Genomic DNA, 11,078 nt, shown 5'->3' with positions numbered 1-11,078 from the left:
GCTTTTGAAGTGTGGTGTTGGAGAAGACTCTTGAGAGTCCCTTGGACTGCAAGGAGACCCAACCAGTCCATTCTGAAGGAGACCAGTCCTGGGATTTCTTTGGAAGGAATGATGCTAAAGCTGAAACTCCAGTACTTTGGCCATCTCATGTGGAGAGTTGACTCATTGGAAACGACTCTGATGCTGGGAGGGATTGGGGGCAGGAGGGGAAGGGGACGACGCCAGAGGATGTGATGGCTGGATGGCATCACTGACTGGATGGACCTGAGTCTGAGTGAACTCCGGGAGCTGGTGATGAACAAGGAGGCCTGGCGTGCTGCGATTCAGGGGTCGCAAAGAGTCGGATACGACTGAGCGACTGAACTGAACTGAACTGAACACAGATTTGGTTCAGCCCATGACTAGCAGCACCTCTGCTGCTGGGCATTGTTTCTTGCTTCTATTTGTTAAAGTCACTTCTTTCACAAGTAAAGTAGGTTGGAGGATAGAAACAGGAACCAGAACCCACCACGTCTTTGCCTTGTTAGAATCTCTGCAGTTGCTGTTCCTTAACTTTGATCACGCTGGCGGCTATTGACTTTATCCTCAGGCTTGTTTACATTTCCATTCCTCCCTTCCACGTTTTATCTGGGGCCCCTGTGTGTTCGTTCGTTCATAACACTCACAACACTCCTCGTTTCTTACAATTAATTTATTCACTTGGTTGCTACTTGCTGCTTATCTGCCTCCTTGAGTGCAGGGACTACATTGATCTTCTTTACTGTACTAGTCCTGGCATCCACAGCTGAGCCTGGTCCACAGCAGCTAAAATGTCTATGGGCTGAATGGATGTAAATTCCACAAGGGAAGAGGCTGCGTGCCACCGACTTCTAGCCGGGTGCTGGGCAAATAGAAAGTGCTCCTTCAAGATGGGTGGAATGAATGAGCTCAGGAAATGAAAGAGAAACCGCCCCTTTACCAAGATGGCAGGGCCAGTTCCCTTTACCAACATGGCCGCTTGCCCTCGTGGACCGGCGGAGAGCGGCGGGCGTGGGGCGGGGCCGGACGGGGGCGGGGCCAGAGGGAGCCGTCAGGTGCGGCCCCGCCCCGCGCCCCCCAGCCCCCGCCCGCTCGATTCCGGATTGGTCCGGTTCCAGCGCCGCAGCCCGGCGGCCGCGCCGTGGGGCCGCGCCGAGCGCTCGCCACTTCCGGCGCGTTGGGGCTGTTGGTCGCGGGCGGCCGCGCGGCGCGAGCGGGCAGCTCCGGGGCGGGCGCGCGCAGGGATGCTCCGGGGGGCGGCGGCAGCGGCTGTGTGGGCTGAGGCGGCAAGGATAGCGTGGGCTCCCGGGCCTTTCCCCTGAGTCGGCCGCTCGGACTGCGCCGCCCAGGCCCCTTCAGCCTCCGCCCCTTCAGCCTCCGGGCCGGGCCCGCCGCCGTTTCTGAACGCGGGGGCCGGGGAGCCCCTGCCTGGGCCCGGAGCCTCCCCTCGGGGGTCGGGCCCGGGCAGGGGGCCCCGAGCCGCTGCCCTCCTCGTCAGCCCTCCGAGCCCCATTTCCTGCTTTTTTCAGTTTCTTTGGGGAGGGGCGGGTGGGTCTGGATGAATTGTTCCGGGGGTCCCCGATGAGGTGGGCCGGGGGGCCGCACTCTTTTTAGAGGGTCCCCGCGAGGCTCGGGGGTGGGGAAGCGGTTGTCTTTGCATGGGCGGGGGACTTCCCGAGCCTGCGGGACCATGACCTGAACTGTGCAAGCCGGACGTGTCCGAAGCCCGAGAGCCAGCTCACCTGAGCCGCCCCCTCCCCCGGCCAGCATGGTAAGTGGGGTCGAAGCCCCTTCCTTCCCGGGTGCCAAGTCTGAGCGGTGGGAGCGGGCCCGGGACTGCTGAGCCATCGCTTCTCCCTGGGGCGGGGAGAGGCGCGTGCCGAGTCCGGCAGTGACACATGCGTGCAGGGTTTGCAGCCGGGCTCTGAGCTCCCATCCCCCCCCCAACCCCCCCTCCACCCCGCCTCCCGCCCCAGGGATGGTTTAGGACTGGGAGGGACCTGGACGCGGAGCAGACACAACCCTTGCATCTGTTGTTTGCCTCTCGTACATTGTAGCTCATCACGACAGTAGCTAACAATTCTGTGCTAAGTGATTGACGTGTGTTATTAGTACACCAGCCCTGTGTTCTGAAGTAGGGAGACTGAGGCACAGAGCAACTAAATATCCAGCTCAGGGTCACTCTTAAGTGACAGTGGCGAGGTTTGAACCTAGTTTGATTTCAGAGCTCCTAATAGAACACACGTGACAGAGCTGGAGTGGATCTTGTTTTAGCCGGTTCAGTCGTGTCCGACTTTTTGCGACTCCATGAACTGCAGCCCGTCAGGTTCCTCTATCCATGAGATTCTCCAGGCAACAATACTGGAGTGGGTTGCCATCTTGGTAGAAGCTTATATACAGGGCAGCTGAGAGGGTTTGTGGTTTGCAAAGGTCACTTACCTAGATGATAGCAAAGTCAGGAACAGTACTCTGTTGACACTCACCCTGCCTGTCTTTCTACTACATGCCCTGACCTTTGCCCTGGAGTGCCTGGAGATCGCTTCATCTTTCCAGATCTGGTTCAGAAGCCACCTCTTCTGAGGATAACATTCCACATTTTCCAGGCCCAAAGGCACTCTCAGTACTTCCTGAGATTTGTTCACATCTGTTTTTAAGCATTTGTCTTATTGGAGTGATTATTTCTGAGCCGTAGTCGTCCATTGCGGTGAACTCAGTTTCCTCAAAGGTGAAATTGTCAGAATTTTTATCTTCTCTGGCTCTTGGTACATAGTAAGCCCATGGAAGGTGGTTGATCGTCAAGTCTGTGTTTGAGCACCTCCAGTTATAGGGTGCCCATTTTATCGCTGTCACGTTAGGGGTTTAGTAGAGAAAAGGAGGCCGTGACATCGTCTGTGATAATAGCTCTTCAGGCCAGTGTGGTTTTCTGAACGTTGGAGTGTCCTGTGGGTGATGTGTTAGGTCTGGGGCAGAGAGAGGAGACGTAGGCTGTAGCCCGTGTCTTCATAGTGCTTATAACCAGTTAGATAAAATGCACTGTTAATGCCAGGCAGCACTGTATAGTGTTGCCTGTACCAGGTGTAGGTAGGATGGATAGTGGCAGATCAGTTAAACTTTCTGAGTCCCGGGGTCCTCAGCTGTAGAATGTGGAGACAGGAATTCTCTAATGAACAAAGGTATGAGGTGTAACACTGAGTGAATGATGAAAGGCGTATTCAGTGGTCCTTCACTGATTCTTTCAATGAATTAAAAAAAATGGTAGTAAAATATAGGTAACATGAAATTTACCATTTTAACCTTTTTTTTTTTTAATCTTATATGCACGGGTTTAGTTGCTCTGTAGCATGTGGGGTCTTCCCAGACCAGGGATGGAACCAGTGTCTCCTGCATGGGCAGGTGGATCCTTTACCACTGAGCCACCAGGGAAGCCCCATTTTAACCATCCTTAAGGGTACAGTTCAGTCACATTAAGTACATTCATAGTGTGTCCATCCCCAGAATTAGTTTCATCTTGTAAGACTGAAACTATACCCATTAAACAAAAACTCCCATTCCTTTCTTCTCTGTCCCCTAGTGACCACTCTTCTACTTGTCTCTGAATTTAACTACTGTGTAAGCCTTCATATAAATGGAGTCATACGGTTTTGTTTTTTTGTGACAGGCTTATTTCACTGAGCATAATCATGTCTGCAAGGTTCATCTGTGTTGTAGCATCTGTCAGGATTTCCTTCCTTTTTAAGAATGAATAATATTTCATTGTGTGTGAAGCCCACGTTTTGTTTATCCGTTCATCTGTTGATGGACACTTGGGTGTCTTCCACCTTTTGGCTATTGTGAAAAATGCTGATATGAACACGGGTGTACACAACTTTTAATGAATTTAAGTAGCCACTGTATGTGAGGCTCTAGCAAATGTCAGATAAACAAGACAGACAGGTACCTTCTCTCAGGTAGCTGACAACATTGCATTAGAACAGAATTGCTTTTGGGCAGAATTTTACTGTTTATCGACTTAGCTGGCCAAGCACCCTTGTATTCAGGTTTCATTTTAATTAAGAGTCAGGAGACCGTTATGAAAATAACCACCTTTGAGCAATTAATTGTGAAGTCGTTGACTTCATCATCACCATTTACAATTTTTTTCTAGGATAACTTGTGAGTCAAGTTTTGTAATCTTCCCCTCACTTATTTTAGCACACAGTGGGTGACCACAGCGGATGTAAGGCCAATAGGACTGTCAAATCATGTCCTCTTTGCAGCACTGATCCCAGGGGTTTGTCTCCTTAGATGTCCCAGGTTCAGGGGTGTGGCTGGGGCAGGCCTTGCCCCCAACTGCAAGGAAGCTGTTGCCTGGTTTGTGTCTCATTTGAGGGGAGGGATCACAGTTCTTTATTTGTTCCAGAAGCTCTTTTTCCATTTCGTACTGACTTAACATTTTTGCTTTAAAGAGCCTTGAAAGAGTTGACAAATAAGTTGGGGCCTTTGTAATATCTTTTTAAAATTTCAGTTTCCTTATAAGATGAAAATGGTGTAATATAGAACTACCATTGATTAAGTATCTACACTAAGCTAGCTGTGTTTCATTTATTTGTTTCCTTTCAGTCATTCAGTATCAGTTACGCACACCAGTCCTGCTAGGTTGGTTACCGTATTGCCATCACTACTAGAGGAGGAGGTGAACACAGCTGGTGTAGGATACCTGTTTAACAAGAGGTGGAGCTGGCATTTGGACCCAGGCTGCCCTTCTCCAAAGCCTCTGCTGCTTAAGGCCAGATGCTGCCTCACACGGAAGATGGTTGGGAATGTCATCCAGCTATAGTTTATTTGGTTCTGAGATAGTGACGTGGGCAAGGGACCATGGGAATTTCCTTTTAAGTCTCCCTCTAGGAAGAGTTTTGACCTGCAAATTTAGAATTAATGAAAGATTTGTAGGTTCAGCATGGAATACCTAGAACAGTGAGACTGTAACTACCTTTGATGAAATCATTTTGGGTTGAATTCTCATGAGTTCTCAAGTGATGTAACATCTCAGAGGTTCCCACCACTTCTCTGAAAAGTTCTTACTTAATGTCAAATTTGCTTATTATGGAAATTTTGTGCAAAACTGAACCCTTGCTTAAATTAGTGGGGTTTTTTTTTTTTTAGTTGCCTGGAAGATTGCTTTGGTTACTAAGCCTTCTCATTTTTGAATGTCCTCTTCTGTGAACAGTCCCTGTAATGGAGGGAAAATCAGACCTTAAAATTGGCTCCTCACTTGGTGTGCCTTGCATTAGTTTAGCAACTGTATTGCATTGTGCACTGCAGGACTGGAGGCGTGAAGAAGCTCTGGTGGTGGAGGGAGACCACAGGGCAAGGTTCAGCGGTACTCAGGTTCTCTGTGGCAGTCATGGCACAGAGGTTTTCTGGGAGATAGGTTAACTATCGAGAAATGACTTGAACATCTTTTGAAAAAATTAGGAGATGGTATGGTTCAAATGATAAAATGACCTGCTAAACAGATCCCCAAAACACTATTAACATGGTGTCGAGAAGTTATTCTGTACAGCAGGCCAGAGCTTTGTAGTGCCTCAGTTTATTCCTCTGTTTATTGACTTCCTGCATCAAGCTTAAAATCCTAGGATCTGTGGATACATTATCATCATGAAAGAGTCTCTATGAAAGAAAGTGAAAGTTGCTCAGTCATGTCCAACTCTTTGTGACCCCATGGACTGCAGCCTGCCAGGCTTCTCGGGAGGTCCATGAAGTTCTCCAGGCCAGAATATTGGAGTGGGTAGCAGTTCCCTTCTCCAGAGGATCTTTCCAACCCAGGGATTGAACCCAGGTCTCCTGCATTGCAGGTGGATTCTTTCCGTCTGAGTCACTAGGGAAGCCAGAGTAGCCATTCCCTTCCCCAGTGACCTTCCTGACCCAGGGATCAAACCCAGGTCTCCTGCAATGCAGGCAGATACTTTACTATCTGAGCCTTTCAAACAATGCCAGGAGGCAGAGACTATTTTTATTTCCCATTTTATAGATGAGAACATTCAAGGCCCAGAATGGTTAGGCAGCTTCTCAAGGTCACAGTGCAACCAAGTGATAGAACTGGCATTCAGAGCCTGGCAGTCTGGTTCAAGAATCAGTGCTCTCAACTGCTACACTTTTACCCCAGGAAGGGTTATATTGCCCCTGACCTCAGAGTCAGTTGAGTGAGGAAATGGGACATATATTCTGGTAATTACGAGAAGCTGTGTGATAAGGTTTAGCATAGTAGAAGAATAGGGCTTCCTTGGTGGCTCAGATGGTGGAGAATATGCCTGTAATGCAGGAGACCTGGGTTGGATCCCTGGGTAGGTAAGATGCCCTGGAGAAGGGAATGGCAACCCACTCCAATATTCTTGCCTATAGTCCATGGGGTTGCAAAGAGCTGGGCGCGACTGATTGACTAATGCATAGTAGAATAATTCACTGGTACAGAGGTAGCACACCTGAGGGAGGTTAGTGGAGCAGAGTGGCCAGGGAAGAGTTCCCAGGAGAAATATTTGAGTCGTGAGGGATTCAGAAGAGTTAGACAAGGAAAGAAAGGGCCTTCTAATTGAAAATTTGCAGATAGTTACAAAGATTAGATATGGATCAATAAAAATAATAGAAAATGAGGGTGGAAGTGAAGGAAGGAATTAACATCTGTTGAGTGCTCAGGACTTTGTAGGGCCCAGTAGCTGTGGTGCACGGGCTTAGTAGGGGCTCTGTGTGCCCGTGTGGACACAGTACACAAACATGCTGTTTTTTTCTCGTCGTGAATACCTTTACTGCTACCTTCCTGGCCAGCTGCTGCTCTATTTCCTTGTTCCTCTGCAGCAGAACTCCAGGAAAGAGTGGTCTTTAATTCCTCACCTTCCTTCCATCCTCTCTTAAGCTCGCTTGTCCAGGTTCCGCCCCACAGTTGTTGAACATCGAGGTTAGTCCTCATCTTAGTCTGTTGGTAGCACTGGACACGTTGAATACGCCCTTCTCTGTTAAGTCTTTCTTCACCTGGCCTCCAGGATGCTAAAATGTGCTTTTGGTTCCCCCCATCTTACTGGATATTTCTTCTTCATCCCACGATCTTTTAACAGGTGGAGTGCTCTAAGCCTTGGGTCCAGTGAGCTCCCAGGCCGGACCTGTCTCCCCAGTTGCCTTTCTCACATACACAGCTGCATACTTGACATGCAGGCTTGTTTGTCAGGCATGGCAAATGTAACCTGTCTAAAACTCCGCTCCCGATCTTTGCCTTAATTCCTTTCCACCCACAGGGTATCTCTGTCTCAGTTGGGGGCAGCTCCATCCGTTTAATTGCTTGTGCCAAAAACTTGGAGTCATCCTTGACCTTTCTTTCTCTTCTGTCCCACATCTGGTCTGTATCAGGAAGGCTAATTGTTTTCTACCTTTGAAATGTAGCCAGGATTTTCACTTCTTGTTCCCTCTACTGCTGTCTCTCTAGTTTAGGCCTTGAGCATCTCTTGCCTGCATTATTGCAGTTGTCTCCTAACTGTTCTCTTAGCTTCTGACCTTGTGCCTTTATAGACTGTTTTAACACAGTAGCCTCAGTGGTCCTTTGAAAAATCGAAGGCACCTAATATCTTTGTTCTGTTTCCTTGGCTCCTCAGCTCACTTAGAGTGCAGGCCATGGTGCGCCTCCGTGGCCTGCTGTGCCCTCCATATTCTGGCTGTGATTACTCTCTGAACCCATCTCCTGCTCTTCCCTGCTTGGCTCACTGTTCAACTGCCCTGGCCTTCTTGCTGTCCTTGAGAAGCTCCAGATGTGTACCTGCCCCCATCTGTTGTCTCTCCTTGGGCTGTACTTTCCCCTAGATAGCTATAGGAGCAGAGTGAACTTCTTCAAGCCTTCTCAAGAGTAATCTTCCCAGTGAAGCCAGTCCTTACTGAAAACTGTGATCCCATCTCAGAACTCCCATTCCACTTCTTTTTGTAGCATATACACTTTTAAACATTTTACAAACTTAATGTTATTTATGAGGTCTATTTTTTGTTACTTCTTTCTGCCAAAATATTAACTTCCTATGGCTTTGCTCTGTTCACTGATGTATCCCAGGAGCATAGAACAATTCCTGCTGTAGTGGTGGTGGTGGTTTATGCGCTAAGTCGTGTCTGACTCTGTGACCCTATGGACTGTAGCCTGCCAGGCTCTTCTGTCCATGGGATTCTCCAGGCAAGAATACTGAAGTAGGTTGCCATTTCCTTCTCCAGGGGCTCTTCCTGACCTGGGAATCAAATCTGGGTCTCCTGCATTGCAGGCAGATTCTTTGCTGACTGAGCTATGAGGGACATCCTAGACAGTTATGTTGTAGTTAGGAATGATGTGGCAGTCTTGTGTGTGCAAGGTTTTTAGAGAAGGAGAGTGAATAGAACTTGGAGAGACGGGGCACTTCAGAAGAGAAGGGTATAACTGAACGTGTAGTGTTAAGATAGCGTCTGTAATAGACTAGTTTGGCAGTGGTGGAGATTTTTGTGAAGCAGCAGTTAGAAAGCTTATAAAAGCAGTAAAAAGCTGGATAATGGAGGGCCTCCAGCCCTACCCTAGGGAGTTTGGCTTCATTTTTTGGTTATTTTTTTCCTTGAAGGAACATTGATTCATCTGCTGTGTGTAGGTTAGATTGGTGTAGGAAACCAGATAGAACACCTGTGTGGACATGACAAAGGCTTGTCTTTGGATTTGGAGTTAGGTGTGGAGAGGAAAACTTGACCAAGAGAGTCAGCACTTATAACAGATGGACTCTAGATGCAAGGGACGAAGAAAAGGGAGGAACTCAAGCTGATTTTGGAAGCCTCTAAACTGGCGATTGGGATGGTGGGAAATTGTAATTAATTGGTGATTGGATTTGGTAGAGATGAAAGAGATGGCAGGTGAACGGATAGGAAGATGACAGGAGATAGGCCATGGACTGATAAAATAAGGAATTTGGCTCTGTCTGTAGATACAGAGTCACTGCTCTGTCGAGATGAAGGTGATTGTCTTTGGACAGGACAAGGATTGTGACGATTGTAGGTGGTTGGGTTGTCACCGTAAGTGTCCTGTGCAGTTACAAGGGAGATGTAACTGCACAGGCTGGGGTGAAGAGGGACAGAATTCTTGAATGTGTAGCTGTTATTATTGCTTCTTTTTCCTCCTCCCTTTTTCTCTCCACCAGTGGTTGGTTCTGCAACCCATTGCAGACTGATTTGTCGTCACTACTTTCTAAGACCACCAGTGACCACTGTGTGCTGAATCCAGTGTACAGTCATCCCTTGGCATCCATGGGGGTTGGTTCCCGGAGCCCTGAGTATACCTAAATCCACAGATTCTCAGTTGGTGTAGTACAGTGAATACATAAATAGCCTCTTTTCAGTCCTTATGCCCTCTTTTGGCTATTGGCAACCACTGGTCCCTTCCGGCCTCCCGCCCGCCCTTCCCCACTGCCTGCCCCAAAACACTTTTTCTTGGTTCCCATGATATAACTCTTGTTTCAGTCTCCCTTGATCTTCTTTCTTATGACTTCAGCTATGGCCTGTGAACCAGTGAGAACTCAGTCACCCTCTCTTGCCTTGGATGTCCACTGGAGTGTCCTGTAGACATCAAATTAAATGTGTCTTAACCAAACCCATCGTCTTCCATTTAGGTTAGCGCCTCCTCCCCTATACCCTAATTCTCTTAGTGATCTTGTTCACCGGATACTCCAGTGATAAAGCTGAGTCATCTTTAAATTTCTCTTTGCCTGCAGTCCCCCATTTATGGACTTGTTGATGCTGTAGCTAACTTACGTCTGACCTCAGCCTTACCCTCTATTCCCTCTGCCTTGGTGAGGCTACTGTCATCTCTTGCTTTCGTAGTTGGTGTCTTGACAGCTTCCAGATTCTTCCTCCACCAATCCATCTTCTTTCCATGTTCCTGCCAGAGCTACCTCATGGACCTCAGACGTGGTCATGTCACTTGACCCCAAAGTGTTCTGAGCGGAGGGTCCCCAGTGTTGTCAAAGACCAAGTTTTATCACAACAGAGTAGTGGAAAGCACATTGGCCCTAGATTTTCACAATTTCTCTTACTTTTAGTCCTCTCAGTAAGGATGAAGATGATTTATTAAATGCTTATAGTGGTTTGTTCAGAATATCTTTTAAAGACTTCTCAAATTATGTCTTGTTCTATAGCCTCTGCGAGCCAGTTGTCATTCCCAGAACACTGAGTACACTTTGATACGTCTCTGCCTTTGTTCAGTGCTATTCCCTCTGCTTGAACATCTTTTTCTTCTTTTTGAGACCTTACCTACCATGACCGTGACCCCCTTGAGGCTTTCCAGCCACTAGTTTAACATTTATCATCTTTGATTATAGTTAGTTTTTTTTTTACTTCTATTATTTTGATTTGTTTTTATAAGAATTTGTTTTACAAGAATTACAAGATTATATTCTTGTAGTAAGTGTCAAATAATTCATAAGTTTGAAGAGCAAAATGGGAACTTCCTCCATCCTTTCCTTAGCTTTCTCTCCCTTCCTTCCCCTCCAAGCCTGGGGGTGGGGAGGATTGATTCCTTCTCTTTATGATCCCATAGCAGAATGAGTCTCACTCTTTACATTTCCAGTGCCCAGTAAGCATTCAGCAGATATTTAGGTAATTGAAGAAGTCAGGTGTGATGGGCCTTCCCTGGCGGTCCAGTGATTAGGACTCTGCTTTTGCTGCTGCAGGCTCGGGTTCAACCCCTGGCTGGGGAGCCAGCTGAGATCCCACAAGCTGTGTGGTGGAGCCACTCCCCCCGCAAAACAAAAGAAAAAAAAGAGGTGTAAAAACAGCAAATCCCAGAAGGTCATTGTAGGCCCTTGAGGTTAGTAGTTGATGGTAGCAGCATTCAAAGAGTGTAGTAAGATTGAAATAGAGTATGAGTATAATTTTTCCAAAAGCCATGTAGCCAGCAAGCTCAGGTAATTTTTTGGGCAGGTAGAGGTGAGGAACAGGTGAGCAAGAGGAGTTGTCAGAACAAATGCTGTGTAGATGGTACACTTCCTGGGAGGCCTCCAAAACTGATTACTCCTGGGAGAACTGCTGGGGGGTGGGGTGAG

At 47.8% G+C, this 11,078-nt stretch overlaps 1 protein-coding gene across 3 annotated transcripts in view; it reads left to right on the top strand.

Moving 5' to 3' along the window:
- The first annotated feature begins 1,183 nt into the window (after positions 1-1,183).
- The window catches only part of XPO6 (exportin 6), a 108,221-nt gene continuing 98,326 nt past the window's right edge, over positions 1,184-11,078 (top strand). For all 3 annotated transcript variants that reach the window (XM_012104315.4, XM_004020858.5, XM_060406222.1), the window contains exon 1: positions 1,184-1,789. In XM_012104315.4, the coding sequence (XP_011959705.2) occupies positions 1,787-1,789 (3 nt within the window). In that variant the 5' untranslated portion in view covers positions 1,184-1,786. The remainder of the gene's footprint in view (positions 1,790-11,078) is intronic.

Source organism: Ovis aries, chromosome 24 (assembly GCF_016772045.2).
Source record: "Ovis aries strain OAR_USU_Benz2616 breed Rambouillet chromosome 24, ARS-UI_Ramb_v3.0, whole genome shotgun sequence".
NCBI classification, from domain to species: domain Eukaryota; kingdom Metazoa; phylum Chordata; class Mammalia; order Artiodactyla; family Bovidae; genus Ovis; species Ovis aries.
This window is presented reverse-complemented; position numbering and strand designations above follow the sequence as displayed.